Source organism: Scardinius erythrophthalmus (genome assembly GCF_964197995.2).
Source record: "Scardinius erythrophthalmus genome assembly, chromosome: 18".
In the NCBI taxonomy this organism is placed as follows: Eukaryota; Metazoa; Chordata; class Actinopteri; order Cypriniformes; family Leuciscidae; genus Scardinius; species Scardinius erythrophthalmus.
In genome coordinates this window covers 36,273,323-36,290,432 of record NC_138238.1, presented here as the reverse complement: position 1 = coordinate 36,290,432, position 17,110 = coordinate 36,273,323, and the positions used below count along the sequence as shown (strand labels likewise).

The window sequence follows — 17,110 nt, the reverse complement described above, 5'->3', positions numbered from 1 at the left end:
TGTCTGAGGTGAGATTGGGCAAAAATTCCACTTGCAAAACTGCAACAATAAGTATCCTCAATTCCCAAACGACTAAAAAGAGCAATAAAAGGAGAGGTGATGTGACACAGTGGTAAACATGCCTCTGTCCCAACTTTTTTGGAGTGTGTTGAAGCCATCAAAATGTATTTATATTTACAAAATATAATTAAGTTGGTCTGTGAAAACATTGGCAATATTCTCTTTGTACAGTTACATAAAAATAAACTGTTTTTTTTTATAAAAATTATTCAGATTCACAGATTCTTTATTTTATTGCATTTTACAAAATATCCCAACTTTTCTGGAAATGTGTTAGTAGTTAACGCTGATGTGAGAGTTTCTAATTCATCAGCTAATATATTTTCCCTTTTCTGACCAACATAATTAATCCCTCAATATTTTTTCCTCTTTTGGAAAGTCATAAAAATGCAATTGTCGATTGTTTTTTTGCATTTGAAGCAAATGGGAGCGCAAAAATTATATTTGTTGTAGTTTCCATTCACCACTATAGAAGTTCACCTAACTACGGCGACTTCCGTTTCTAAGAACCCTGGAAATGTGAAAGGGCAAATAAAAATAAAATAAAAAAATAAAAATAAAAATAAAACCTTCCTGAAAATTTCAGATATGCAATGGTGTCACCTAAGTGCACCCCTATGCTGGCATTAGGAACTGTGGTATCATGACTGAGAGAGTTGGGTACCTGTGGCCACACCGAACACCTTCCTCGCGGACGGCAGAGGTCTGGAGGTCTGGTGGATGAGCAGAGGTGATGACGGCAGAGATCGGGACAATCCCTCCATGAAACGGATGTGCTGCAGCCCCTCAGCCATGGAAAGCGGTGGCACAGCATAGTCCCCCTCAAAGGCACAGTCACTGTCTATACTGCCACCTACAGCATTGGTGGACACATGAGATGAAGAACGTATGTAATTAATCAGACATGTGGCAAAATAAAAATAAAAACATTAGGGCTAGTATTAAGACTTGTTTAACAACTTCCGGATTAAGCATGGCGTGAGTAGACGCACGTGAGTGTAGCTCCCGACTTCTTTCGTTCATTTAGTCCTCATTTTTCCGATATATGTTCACTACAATCGGTTATCTGGCAGCTGATATTACTTGAATTAACGGTGGAACAAAAAGACTAGTAGAAAGCAACTTCGGAATAAAACTGGCGACAAAGACGGCTAAGCTTCGAACAAGACCGACGATATGGCGCCGTCTCCTGATGGCTTAACGGCTTTACCTGAAGATCTCGAAAGGCTCCGGTCAGTGCTTCTTTCTGATATGACGCAAGTAGTTCACTCTCTTTTAAAAACTGGCTGGTGCATTGTCACCTGTGACTGCGACATTGGAACAAGTTAAATCATTATTACGAAGCTCATGACGAATGACTTCGCAAGGTTGAAGATGGACTAAATGACTACAGTGATAGGCTGGTGAATGTCGAGGCTTCAATGGATGCGCTACTGAAAGAGAACGTGTCACTGAAGGAAAAGCTGGAAGATCTCGAAAATCACTCACGGAGATCTAATATGAAAGTTGTGGGAATCCCTGAAAAGTTGGAAGGACAAGACCCAATTAAATTCATGACAGATTTTTTTGAGGAAGTACTGGGGAAAGACTTCTTCAAAAGTCCTTCTCGTGCCCACCAAGTCAGACCCAACCCAACCAACGATGCAAGGGCCAATCAGACCAAACCCAGATCAAGCATCGCATCCTATAAAAGGATCCTCAGGATCCTTTCGATCCTCAGCTGGATAGATCCAGCGCTAGTAGTAATGTGTCTGATATGGCAATGGCCTTTTCTCTATTTATGCAACAGAACGGCTGTGTGGATCCTTGGAGATTTCTAAACCCGTTGACTAGACAATTCTCCTTTTATTCCCATGTCCATCATTCCTTTTCTAGACTTGATTATTTTTTTGTAGAAAACTTGTTTATATCAATGGTTAAGAAAGTTGACTACTCAGCTATAGTTGTATCCGATCACCTGTGGTGCTGGACCTGCACTTCCCTTCACTCTCAGAAAAAAAAAAGGTACAAAATCTGTCACTGTGGCGGTACCTTTTCAAAAGGTACACCTTTGTACCTAAAGAGTGCATATAAGTTCCTCAAAGGTACATATTGGTACCAAACGTGTACATATTAGTACCTAAATGGTACACATTAGAACCCTTTTGAAGGGTACTGTCCCAGTGACAGCTTTTGTACCTTTTTTTCCTGAGAGTGTTTGAACATCAGAGAACGACCAATCTGGGCATTTAATCCATTACTACTATCCAAAGATAAGTTCTGTAACTTTGTCTCAACTAGTATAGATAATTTTCTGGAATACAATAAAACGGATACAGTGTCTTACTCGTTACTCTGGGAGACTTTAAAGGCTTTCTTGCGTGGTCAAATATGATCTTATACATCATATGCTAATAAATAACGTAAGAAGGAACTGCAAAACACTCTCACAATCCATATTACATTTAGACAGACAATATTCTGAATCACTGCCAAATTACATAAAAAAAGAGTTGACTTGCAGACAAAGTTTAATTTTTTTATCCACTTCTTTTGCAAAACAATTAATAATGAGGACGCGTGCTCTTTACTATGAATATGGAGACAAATCAAGTCGGTTCTTGGCTCATCAGCTGAAACGTCAAACCGCCTCCCGTCTTATTTCACAGATAAAAGACTTTAATCAAACTTTAATTAGCAACCCAAAAGAAATTAATACAATTTTCAAAACCTTTTACTCCTCATTATATACTTCTGAATTCCAATGGATATGGAAAATTTCTTAAACAATTTAGATATTCCTACTTTGCAATCAGATAAGGCTGTAGATTTAGAACGCGACCTTGAGATTGAAGAAATTAGTAGGGCCATTATGGCACTGAAGAGTGGTAAGTCCCCAGGCCTTCCTATTGATTTTTATAAAAAAAAAAAATTAAGGAGAAACTTGCACCAATTCTTTTTGAGGTTTTTAAAGAATCTTTGGAGGCAGGCTCCCTGTCTCCCTGACTTTTTCGCAAGCATCCATTACACTCCTTCTTAAAAAAGATAAAGACCCTACCAAGTGTGAATCATATCGTCCTATATCTCTTTTAAACACTGACATTAAAATTGGCATTTCGTTTAGAACATGTCCTCCCCTCGATAATCTAGTAGTAAAAAATGGATCTTTCTGATACTTCTCTGCACCCGGAGATAGTTATCTCCTTAGATGCGGAGAAGGCGTTTGATCAAATTGAATGGCCATATTTGTTTCCAGCCTTAAAAAAGTTTGGTTTTGGTAATATTTTTATGTCTTTGATCAAATTAATATATAATTCCCCTTCGGCATTAATTCAGACTAATTATTCTCGATCAGACTTTTTCCCACTAACACGAGGGACTCGTCAGGGATGCCCACAGTCCCCACACCTTTTTGACATTGTGATTGAGCCTCTTTCAATAGCTTTGAAACAACCACAGCATTCCAGGGGGTTGGGGGGGTATTGAGCATCGTGTGTCTTTATACGCCGATGACCTTTTGCTTTACATCAGTGACCCCATATCTAGTTGTCCTTTAATTATATCATTATTAGGTCGGTTTGGTACCTTTTCGGGACACAAATTAAATTTCCAAAAAAGTGAATGTTTCCCCATTAATGATTTGGCATTACAAATTCAACAAGAATCATTACCCTTTAGTTTTTCTCCAAATGGCTTTAAATATCTTGAATTCATATGACATGCTCCTGTTCTTTGTTTGAAGCCAATTATAAAGCTCAGCTCAAAGAAGTAAAGGCAGAGTTAGAAAGGTGGCGTTGTCTTCCCCTTACTTTAGCTGGAAGAATACATTCAGTGAAAATGACAATTCTTCCCAAGTTCCTTTATTTGTTTCAGTCCCTATCGTTTTTTTTGTTGTTGTTGTTGTTGTTGTTGTTTTGCCCAAATAATTTTTCCGTTCAATTAATCAAACTATATCCTCTTCCTCTTTTTTGGTAAAATAAGATCCCCAGGCTTACCAAACATATTCTTCAGAGGACCCGTGATGCAGGTGGTTTAGGCCTCCCAAGCTTTACTCATTATTAATGGGCATCAAATATTGAGAAAAAATTATTTTGGCTTCATTGCCCAGAAACAAATTGGTGTTTAATTGAAGCACAAACATGTCACTGTTCCTCTCTCCCTGCTTTAGTGTATTCTTTCCTACCTTTGAAAGCTTCTCGATTCACATCTAACCCTGTAGTACTTTCTACTCTTAAGATCTTTAATCAGTTTCGTTGTCACTATAAATTTACATCAGCATCAGTTTTTGGTCCTATTTACAAAATCATTTACTCCCTCCCTCTACACTAGACTCATCATTTAGACAGTGGGTAACTTCCGGGTTAATATGCATCAAAGATTTATATACTGAAGGTTTATTTAACAGTTTCGAGAACCTCTGCAGATCGTTTGACCTCCCACAAAGCCATTTTTTTTAGATATCTTCAGATTCGTAATTTTCTTAACAACAAATTTCCACCCTTCCCTGATTTCCCTCCTACCTCGCCCTTACATAGTCTTACTCTCAATGTTAATAATAAAGGATTGATTTCCATATTATATTCCCAGTTCATGTCTTTGAAAGGGTACAATCTGTATGGATAAAATTAAATCCAGATGGGAAAATGAACTGGGCATGAAGTTGTCTGAGGCTTTTTGGAAGGAGGCGCTTAAAAAGGTCCACTCAGTATCATCCTCTGTTAGGTTAGGGCTCATTCAATTTAAAGTGCTTCACAGGGTTCACTTGAGCAAAGAATGGTTAGCGTGAATATATCCCGGGTTAGATGCAGCCTGTGATAGATGCTCTTTCTCCCCAGCCAGTCTGACACATACATTTTGGTCTTGCTCCCCTCTAAATAATTACTGGGCATTGGTTTTTAAAACTATCAGTGAAGCCCTTGGGGTGACACTGCGGCCTTGTTCTTCAATGGCTATTTTTGGAACTCCCAGTGACACTATAACCATTGCCTTAACTGCAACCCAGAGGGACATCATTGCTTATACTTCTTTATTGGCCTGCAGACGAATTTTGTTAAGTTGGAAATCCCCCACCCCTCCTTCTACAACAGTTTGGCTAGAAGATGTGATGTTCTTTTTAAAATTAGAAAAGATAAAATTTACATTAAAGGGATGGTTTGGAGTAAAATCAACCTGGGGTCCTTTGCACCATGACATCGAGCCAAACAACCCCCAGAAGCCTTTATTCCCTTGGTCGAACATTATTAAAGTTAGAGCTTATTTAGAGATATCAGCCTATGGCTTAGTGCAGCGCTAATGGATCCAAGGCTGTATCTTGTAAATTACCCCACTAATAATGCCCAGAATGGTACCAAACTTCTACAGTAGTACAAATAGGTATAAAATGAGGCATTGGAAAGTTTGTAAGTACATCAGGAGTTTATTTAAATAACACTTGCCTGATGGCTTATGCTACCGCTAACCTGGACGTCGACGATTTGAGAAAAGCCTGTAAAAGTCCTGGCAGAAAGCAATGCATAAGGATGTAGTGTAACGACGCCCAGTTCCAGGAATGCACTAATATTTTGTTGGTAGTACCAGTTTATAACAATTATTGTGAAGTGACGTCGACGTCCGGGTTAGCGCTAGCATGAGCCGTCAGGCAAGTGTTATTTAAATAAACTCCTGATGTACTTAACTCCTGATCCCCCTTTAAGGGGATCTGTGGACAGATTTTATCCAAAATGGAAACCTATTTTGTCATATTTTAAAACTCTGAAAGAATTACCCAGTTGTTAACTTATTTTCCGCCCCCGGGAGCGCAAGTTCATTCCCTAATTTACCGACGTGCGTCTGTGGAGGGAAAAGTCCGCTGTGCGTCGGGTGCAAAATAGAAATGATACATGCGTCGGTGTACAAAGTCAATTGCGCTGGGTGCAAGATTGGGTCCTAAGTTTAATGGTGCAATGAAAGAATATTTAGCAGGGTGAAGCGCCCCTTTACATCACAACTAGGCTTGTTGTAACATATGTACGGCTTACCTTGTCCAGTGAAGTTGTGAAGGGTATCCAAGCTGGTGCTCTGCAGGTCTATGGTATCCTCGTTCCCGCCATCTGCAGAGGAGGTGCGAGAGAAAGAGCAGAGCGATTGAGCACGAGGAGGAGGAGTGGGTCCCGCCTGAGTCTGTTCCAGCAGATACACACACTGCGCGTCCAGTAACCAGGTTCTAGTGTGCAAAACCCCTAAAAGAGTGCCTGCGCACAGACCCTCGATGCTCTTCCGCCTGGACCGCGACTTTCCCCTCAAGGTGGCGAAGTGTGAGACTGAAGGAAGCTTCCATTTTTTTATCTTCCCCATAACAAACCCTAAAGTTAGTCCAGTGTGCACTGATGGAAATGGACACGCTCCGGCGAATGTGCTGCATTGTGAAACTGTTGTAGCCTGCTCCACTTTTGTGTGTATGAGAAGAGAGAGAATACAGTGGCTCTACTGTAAACGAGCAGTTCAAAGATGGATTAGCATGGAGTTAACGATAGTAGGATCAATTACTCCGGGCCCCGGGGGACTGGAGAGGCCGGTCTGGACTATTAGGACACGAGTATTGTACGTCAATGAGCATTACATTCTTTTCTGAAGAACACACCTCTTTATAGATTTTGATCTGACACACAAAGTAAACTTATCATATAGGGGATCTCATAGATCTCATCTGCAACAAAAGCACTGAGTTGGTCTTTGTAATAATTCTCTTGCTCTCAAGAAATGGAAGGTGATACGGTGCTTATTCGAATCTTACTTGAAACTCTAAGTGGCTTAGTCTATACAGGAATTACAAATGAAGCCGCAGATGAAACTAAAATGATAAAATGAGATGCAAAGCAGAACAAAACCCTCAACACGGAGCTCATCTGAGCGGGTGGAAAGATCAACCTAATCGAAATGTGAATATTAGCTGCCTGAGGGTCAAGCACTGTACCATGGCATACATGTGCAATATAGGCCAGTGCTGGCCTGGCTGATAACAACAACAACCTTGTTTCCCAGAGTCCAGTCTTGTTTTAGGCTAAAATTCTGGGTGCAACTTGTATGTTGCAGGTCATATTGAATCCATAATTGGATTCAATAAAAATTCACCAAATATCACACCACAAAAAAATCTGGTACAAAAGGAAACCTTTAACATTAATAATTCTCACACAGAGAACAAATGGTATAACAACTATATTGTTAAAAATAATTAATTTATGAATTATTTAAAAAAGAAAAAAGCATGGAAAGGCATTTTTCTGTGCTTACCTGCAGCTCAAACATTAGAGCTTAAAAATGGCGATATTATGGGCTCTAATATCCTGCAAAATTACTGTATGAAGTGATAAAAATATATGCCTTCCGGGGTTATTATAATGAACTGAGAGTAAAACTAAAACCCTAAGAAAAAATACAGTTTTGTTGCTTTAAATAAAATAAAATAATCTTAAATCTGAAATAACTAAAACTGAAATAATAATGTATATATATATATATATATATATATATATATATATATATATATATATATATATATATATATATATATATATATATACATTATTATTTCAGTACCATATATATATATATATATATATATATATATATATATATATATATATATATATACGGTATATATATACAGTATATATAGACATTTAAAAAACAAAAACTGAAAAAACAACAAAATTTCTAAAACATTAACAAAAATTTAAATGCAAATGCAAAATATAATTAATAAAAACTATAATGTATCTAAATGCTACTAAAATAACTGATGCCTTCAACACCAATGTACTTTTTTCAGATAAAAGTGTGCCAAATGCATAAATGTAAATATCAATGAGGGTAGATGACAACTAACATAAAAAAGTTCCAAAATACGTTTATTTTTATTTTGAGTCTGTACTTCTGCCTTCAACCAGACGTTTTTAAGCACATAAGGCGTCGCATCATCAGCCAATCGCTTAACTCCAATCAACACAGGAACGTGCAATTATCTCAGACAAGAGGAATAACCAGGATTAGAAGATATTTCATCTTAAATGTATTAAGTGAGACACAACAAGCCCAGCACAGCAAGCAACAATGGCTTAAACGAATGAAGTGAAAGTATGAAAGTCTTCAGAAAACCCATTTGGTAACAGTCTTTATTTTTGCAATTCTGTTTGGAGACGCTATTGATGCAGAAATTACACACTTCAGCTTTAACTAAGCAACCGCAGAGGGACGTCTGAATGCTCTACACATCACAGAAAAGCACAGACATATCTCCACTGCCAACTTTCCATTATCCAATGCTAAATTAGCTTCAGCCATTGTGTGTACATTGATGATTACTTGCCTCTCATTTCCTTAAGGAAATTGCTGTCTTGTTGCAACACATCAAACAGGAATTTACTGTCACAACAATCACATTTTCATTAAGAAGCGAGCCGGGGAGGTGAGAAGGTGATGAAGACATACATTTATTTTAATAAGGAAATAAGACAAGAATTATCACAGCAGTATAAACAATCAGCAACATTAAAGGTCCCGTTGCATGCGATTCCATGTTTCAAACTTTAGTTAGTGTGTAATGCTGCTGTTAGAGCATAAATAATATCTGTAAAATTATAAAGCTCAAAGTTCAATGCCAAGCGAGATATTTTATTTAACAGAAGTTGACTACAAAAAACGGCTCGATTGGACTACACCCCTCTACATCCTGCATTAGTGACATCACCAGAACCGTTTCTTGACTAACCTCCGCCCACAGGAATGCTCCCTCAACTCTACTGGCTACTTGCGCACTTCTTATAACTTAGCCTACTGTGTTTACTCAGCTCTTACGGTGATTTTCTGAAGTAAAACTGACGCTTCATCTTTTGTGTGATGTACAATAAACTTTATTAAACTCATCAGTACATGTTTGATCATCATTCAGACAGCAGACTTGTAGGCTATTAATAAATAATGGATACATAGCCTACAAGCAGATGACAAATACGTTATAATAACCGTAATTAAACTACTAAACCATACCTGTTTCATCTCTATACAGCACTCTGACTCTGTAGGCATTATTGTCCGACTCGAAATGAACGCCGTTACTGAGAGTTTCTGATATTATCATCATTCCGTGAGATGAATTTTTCCTGACAGACTGAGCACGAGCTCATGAAGCTCCGCCCCCTGTGTCGTCCAGCAGCAGCTCATTTGCATTTAAAGGGCACACACTGAAACGGCTCGTTTTTCTGAGCCCCAAAAAATGTCAATTTAAACATGCTGTAAAAAATGATCTGTTGGGTATTTTGAGCTCAAACTTCACATACACACTCTGGGGACATCAGAGACTTATTTTACATCTTGTGACAAGGGGCATAGAACGGGACCTTTAACACAATCACCAGTGCTCAACAGGCCCAGACTATCGTGAGGTCTCACGTTTCTTTTGGATTCCTGCTGAATATATCAAGAATCACTTCACAGTGGTTATCCGATCCACTCATTATGTGCAGATGCTCAAAGTTCATGTTGATTGGTTTTGGTCTCTTACTGAGATGCCTACTCGACACGTTTGCATCTTTCATTAAAGAGTGGAAACGATTTTACGCAATGTGATCACTGGAGGCTACATTCATCCCGCCGCAGAGATTCGGCTGACTGAGCTTTATTAGGGGTCCAAGAAGTGAAGCTGCGGTCAACAATTTTTAAGATGTTGGGTTGAAATCATTAGAGCAAGTGTATTCATTCATACACCCTATTTCTGAAATATACAGTGCTGGTCAGAATTATTTGCCCCCTTGGTAAATATGATCAAAGATGGTTGTAAAAAATAAATCTGCATTGTTTATCCTTTTGATATTTTATTTAAAAAATAAAGCAAAAATCTCACCTTTCATTGAAGAATTGAAAGTGGGGGGAAAATCACATTATGAAATAAATGTTTTTCTCCAAAACACATTGGGAACAATTATTTGCCCCCTTTTTGCAACCTCCTTTTTCCAAGTTAACAGCTCTGAGTTTTCTCCTATAATGCCGGATGAGTTTGGAGAACACCTGACGAGAGATCAGAGACCATTCCTCCATACAGAATCTCTCCAGATCCTTCAGATTCCCAGATCCATGTTGGCGCTTCTCTTCTTCAATTCAGCCCACTCCTCTTCTATAGGGTTCAGGTCTGGGACTGGGACGGCCATTGCAGATGCTCGGTTTTGTGCTCAGTGACACATTTCTGTTTTGATTTTGATGTTTGTTTTTGGATCACTGTCCTGTTGGAAGATCCAAACATGGCCCGTCATAAGATTTCTAGCAGAGGTTGTCAGGTTTTGATTTTTTATTTGTTGGTATATGATCAAATCCATGATGCCATGTATCTGAACAAGATGTCCAGGACCTTTGGCAGAAAATTAGGCCCACAGCATTAAAGATAGAGCTGAGCATTTCATTTTACACATGGGGTACTTTTTTATCCCTGTATGAACCAAACCCTGCCAAAGAAAGCTCTTTTTGGTGTGTTTCATCTGTCCATGTATCTTTAATGCTGTGGGCCTAACTTTCTGCCAGAGGTCCTGGACATCTTGTTCAGATACATGGCTTTTTAGATTCAATCAAATACCAACAATAAAAAATCAAAACCTGAAAACCTAGAAATCTTATGATGGGCCATGTTTGGATCTTCCAACAGGACAGTGATCCAAAAACAAACATGAAAATCAAAACAGAAATGTGTCACTGAGCACAAAACCGAGCATCTGCAATGGCCGTCCCAGTCCCAGACCTGAACCCTATAGAAGAGGAGTGGGCTGAATTGAAGAAGAGAAGCGCCAACATGGATCTGGGAATCTGAAAGATCTGGAGAGATTCTGTATGGAGGAATGGTCTCTGATCTCTCGTCAGGTGTTCTCCAAACTCATCAGGCATTATAGGAGAAGACTCAGAGCTGTTATCTTGGAAAAAGAGGTTGCAAAAAGTATTTAATAAAAGGGGGCAAACAATTGTTCCCAATGTGTTTTGGAGAATGTGATCCCCCCCCCCCCCACACACTTTCAATTCTTTTACTTCAATAAAAGGTTAGATTTTTGCTCATTTTTAATTAACAAAGCAGATTTTTTTTTTTATTCTTTGATCATATTTTTCCAAGGTAGCAAATAATTCTGACCAGCACTGTAAGTCACATTTTTTATCATCTGAAACACGCTGTGACTTATATTCTAAAGCGACTTATAATGCAATTTAATAAAATTAACGTCAATTAATTAATATAGCGAATTTTCAGTTTTAGTTTCACTTTAAAGGGGACCTATTATGCCCCTTTTTACAAGATGTAAGGTCTCAGCCAGGTGTCCCCAGAATGTGTCTGGGAAGATTCAGCTCCAAATACCCCACAGATCATTTATTATACCCTGTATCACATTTTTTGAGTGGAAGGAAAAACATGTTGTTTTCATGCATGTATCTTTAAATGCAAATGAGCTGCTGCTTCCTTTCCAGAAGAGGGCGGAGCCTACAGCTTGTGCCACGGATACTCTGCCAAAAACTAAAACATCTGTTTGGTTTTGATTATCATATTTGTATATTTGTCATTCCTGTTCTGAATAGCGTTAAATTTAAAGTATTTGTTGCAGAGTGAGGGACACTAAAATACATGTTTATAGTGTTTATGCTTGTGAACGTTGTGCTTAATTTACCAGCATTTTACATTATTTCTGATTGTAATAATAAAATGTGACTTAAACATAGATGTGGCTTATTTGTGTTTTTTCTCTCTCTCAACATTGCAAAACATTAAATACTATAAACACTAATCAAATGCTATCTGAAAACGATAGTCCACCCAAAAAAGAATGTTTAAACTGTTTTTGTCCATTCAAAGAAAGTCAGTGGGGTCCAAAACACCATTGGACTTTCATTTTATGTACAAAAAAAAAAAGAGAGATTTCTTAAATTATTTTCTTTCGTGTTCTGCAGAACAAAGAAAGTCGTACAAGTGGAATGACATGTATGACGAGTAAATGACAGAATTGTAACTTTTGGGTGAACGATCTCTTTAAGCCAACGAGTCTGAACTGCACTGCTTTGAAATTCTGCATATTGTCATTGGATATTATTCCAAGTTCAATATTGTCTTTGTAAGTCGGTTAGTTATGTAACATCTTTGCATTTAATATCCTACTTCTTTCTGTTCTGTTTCGACTCCATATATTGCTGCTTGCAACTATATTCATAAATGATAATGCAAGGCTCTTATGCAAGGAACCTATTTGCAGATTATTCAACACCATTGTCTCTGAACAAAAATGATCCAGCTCTCTGTGTCCTGAGCAGTCGGTCAGCGGATCACTAACTTTCAGGCAGACAGCAGATAGTGTGACTAGGGAAACAGCCTATTCACCTCTATAACTGCTGGTTTGGTTCGGCCTCTAAATCAGGCATAACATGTCTGCAATAGACAGTCAGGACGGCTGAAGGGATAATTGGTGCACTCCTGCCCTCCCTCCAAGACTTATACACCTCCAGATGGAGGAAAAGGACATGTCAGAACAACATCCAGGCACAAGAATCATCATCCTCTGTAACGGTTAGTACAGTTTTACAGTGCAATGTTCTCCCTGCCATTATGCAATAAAGATTATGCAAATAAATATTTATACTAATGCAATACACCAGAATTACTAAATTGTGTAGCTGAGGGGCTGAAGTGTACAGTGAACAGACCAGTGAATAAAATGACCTGGTGTTAACCAACATTAACCACAGCTATTTTAGACCAGCCTTAAAGGTGAAGTATCTTTTTATGTTAAAATACATTCTCTTAGCCCAGTTTATTGTTCATAGACTACTATTAGTATGGGTTTGTCTCCCCCAAAAGCGTACACACTGAGCCTCTCAGGCATCATCAAAACCTTGAAAGCAGTCGGTTTGATCTGTCAATCACTTTCCAGCTCAACCTATAGAGACAGAGTGCACGTAGGCCACGCCCACACCGGGGGGGGGGGGGCAATCCAACCGTCTCCATTGACTTCGCATTGCGAGAAGCTGCCTCCTTGTCATTTCTGACTCATAACAAAAAACAAAACAATGTCTAAAAGCTGCTATATGACAAGTTTTTATAAGCTGTCGACCCCAAAAAACAAGCCTTTAAGGACACAAAAGTGGATACAGGCAATTGAGAAAGAGCTCAACATGTCATTTTACTCTGAGAACTACACCCACTGGAGGGGAACGTAATCGGCGACAGGATAGCTTAGTTTACAGAAATATAATATAAAACTGACGTTTGGATATTTCACTTACCAGTGACAAAACGTTTACTGCACACGTAGTGTATTTTTAGAGCATACTGAGTGTCAGGATCTCACAATTTACCCATTCTTCCAGCTGATGCTTCACGTCCAATTGCCTGTATCCACTTTTGTCTCCTTAAAGGCTGGCTTTTATGGTTTGGTAGCTTATAAAAATTTAGTTCTGGGTTTTTTAGCTTGTTTGCTATACAAGTCAGAAATGACAAGGAGGCAGCTTCTCGCAATACAAAGTCAATGGAGACGGTTGGACTGGGAGTGGTTTTCAGATTATGACGCGTGTCGCACTGTCTCTATGAACAGGAGATATTTTAAAGCGCAATATGGCGGAATAAGCCCCGTCTTCTAAATAAAAGAGCCAATCGCCAATTGGTAAAGTCACTGAGTCACTGCAGCTGCCTTTAGAAGCTCAGGTAGGAGTGAAATGACTTCCCTTAAAGGGACTTTGGTGGGATCATGACTGACGTGCTACATTCGAAAAGATATTCAGCTTCGACAAGCGAAAGGGGCGTTTGCAAGATTGTTTGGAAAATATGTTGTATTTTTGTAATTGCGCTAAGTCACAGAAACTGCATACTTCACCTTTAAGTTTTTATCAGTCATTCCTCAAAACAGCCCAGAAAACAACAACTTCATAAGAGGTAAAAGCAAGCTGTGCATGATACTGCGCTTCAAGCTTTCAGGGTTTATCATCTTTCCACTTAAATGTTCAAAAGTTGTCCTGCTGTCTGAGCCAATGAGTGATGGCATAATTTGTAGATGCTTTGCATTAAAATTATTAAAAAGAAATATGACTTAATGAATTGTGAAAAGCCTTTTTGAATTAATTTGATTCATTCATCTTCCAATGATTCGAACAAACTGTCTATGGCCACTAGTAAAACTAAAGTTTGGGTAAGTATGTTTTTTTTAAATGTCGGTCATGACATGAGAAACCAAATTTGCCTTGATCTTTTGGTATAAGAGGTCTTTGTACCATTAAAACTTCCTGCAAGTTTCATAGCTTAAGATGTCCTCCCCATTATAAACGAAGCATTTATTTAATCAAGCTCTGATTACAGCTCGTTGGGGATCCATGGTAAGAAGTGATGTCACGGTACGAAGTGACGTACCAGTCATTTGCATATGACCGCCTCCAGCGTAGACAACTACGCCTCATTTCGCATCATCGCATCGCTGCCGAACGATCCAGACGTCAGGGAAAAATGGATGCAGTTTATTTTTTGCGGACGTCTCAGTCACGGCTGTGTTAATTTAAGCGTGTGTTCTCTACATTTCAAGGATGACTGTTTTGAGAACAAATCGCAGTATGATGCTGGCTTTGCCAGAAAACTTTAGCTTAAAGATCATGCCGTGCCGACTATAGACAAATCCGGCGAAACACGGAAGTAAAGCACCGCCATTACTGCGTGCCTTGCTGCTAAGGAAGTAGCGTTGGTCCCGTAGGCGGCTGTAGCAGATGTGGCTGTACGAAATGTTATTTTTATCTATTCATCTTTAATTTTGTACAGTCGCCCTGCTGTATGGCTACAACACTTCCCTCGGCCGGCCATGCAGTCACACACTACTTCGAGAACTTTGCAGTTTTCTCTCTATATTGTTACTGACACATTATGGTACGAGTTCACAGCCTGTGAAAACCTCACGACACCTTTTAATGTGAGCTCATCTGCGAAGGTATGCAGTATCTGGCCAATCCATCCGGAGCTCATGTAATTCTGACCTTCAATCAATGCCCTGTACTTTAGGTTCTGAAGCTCGCATGCCAGATGATTAATAAAATAATGTTGAATACCTGTAAGCTGCCAACTCTCACGCTTTCACCGTGAGACACGCAATTGACACTTTTCACACGCTCTCACGCCACACATCCATTTTCTCACGCACATAAAAATCGAGAAGCAAAGAGGACACGGAGACCGACAGACTAGACAGAGCAGGTTAGTTATGATATAAAAAAAAAGCTCAGCTCTCACATTCTGTCAATTTTATTATGAAATTCAAACAATAAATATTTTGCCGTTTGTAAATGTGACGTGACAGATCCCTATGGTACATGAACCAATCATAATTTAATAGTAAATAAACACGAATGAACAATGTTAAAAGAAACAGTAGCATAACCTACCGAAATGTATATTCATCATACATAATATCGATCAATCAGTGTTTTTTTAACCGCGGAAAGGGTCAATAAAACAGCTGGAGAACAATTATGTCACATAACATTTACCTCAGGAAAGAAAAAAAGAGCTATAGAGAGTATTTTGCTAAATATGTGTACTATATTACATATTTATTATATGTTTTCTTATATCATTAAATAAAGTTGTTATTATAATAAAAAAAAACGCATTATATTTAATTTGAGTTATTTTTAACCTTAAATAATACTGCCAGCTGATAAGGCTCTCTGTATGTTTAACTTACAGCATTAGGTGAGAATTTGTTTTCTTGAGAAAAAATAACGCCTATCTTGTGTACCTAATATTTACCCAAATTAGTCAATATTAAAACAAATCACAAGGATTGAACTGAATTGAAATCCTGAAATTGTTTCAAGCTATAAAAAAATAAAAAAAACGTACCAGAAATTGTACCATATAATATAAACATTGCAACATGTTGTCACTAAACCTAATAAAATTCAGTTTAGTAACTAAAATGTTTTGACAATCACAATATTTAAGCCCCAGGATCCGCTTTCATTGAAATGTCAGAGGACACCGGCAAGTGTCACACCCTCACACTTCGCAGGCACGCAGTAATGGCGGCAGGCAAGATGGCGGCGCCCATAGAGTTCGCGGCGGATTTGTGTATTCTGGGCCCAACAACTACGCCGCAAAATGTAAGTAATGTATTTCATCTTAAAACTACTTTTAGCCAATGACATTAGCCAATCATTACAGTGGGCGTTAACACTGAACTCCTAAAGGGGAAACACCCCCAAAACAGACTGTTTGAATCAGAGGATGAGAAACAGGGTGGGAAAAGGTCATAAATCACTAAAATTTAAAAGTTTTTTGTCCAAAAAACTATAATAATACTAAAATTGCACACAAAAACAAAAACCATGCCATGACCCCTTTAAAGAAGTCTCTTATACTCACCAAAGCTGCATGTATATGATCACAAAAAAAAAAACAAAAAAACACAATAAGAACAGTACTATTATTGAAATATTATTGTCATTTAAAAAGAACTGTTTTCTATTTAATATTCAGCAGCCATTACCCCAGTCTTCAGTGTCACATGAGCTTTTGTTGGACTGCTTAATATTTTTGTGAGTATACATATTTTTTTTTCATGATTCAAAAGAACAGCATTTATTTGACATAGAAACATTTTGTAAAATTTTAAATGTGCTTACTGATACCTTGGTATTTTAATGTGTCCTTGCTGAATAAAAGTATTGATTTATTAATTCATTTTACTGACCCTGAAAGTTTTTCAGTGATCGGCGCTCCGGTAAACCAAAACAGATTCCTTCTGAATAGGATGTTTTTATCCGTCAGGATCATTTCTAACGCTTACTCAAACAACATGCAGATATTAACATCTGTATAAAACAGCTTCACGGAAATCTCTGTTTGTATTCTGTCCACATTACCTCAGTTTCTGTACTGTAGACGTGTGTGCAGATGTACAGTACAGTATGTATAACAGCAGAAAGTGTTTTTGAGGACACTCACTTTAAAGTGAACAGATGCACTTGAATGAATCATCACTGATAGAGCAATAAAACAGACATCTGTTAAGACAAGAGCACATATATCTACATTCAT

At 38.2% G+C, this 17,110-nt stretch overlaps 1 protein-coding gene across 1 annotated transcript in view; it reads right to left on the bottom strand.

The window, feature by feature from the left end:
* tanc2b (tetratricopeptide repeat, ankyrin repeat and coiled-coil containing 2b) overlaps positions 1-17,110 on the bottom strand; it is a 199,182-nt gene that overhangs the window by 99,240 nt on the left and 82,832 nt on the right. The window contains exon 3 of the mRNA XM_081393547.1: positions 737-913. Within this exon, the coding sequence (XP_081249673.1) occupies positions 737-913 (177 nt within the window). The remainder of the gene's footprint in view (positions 1-736; positions 914-17,110) is intronic.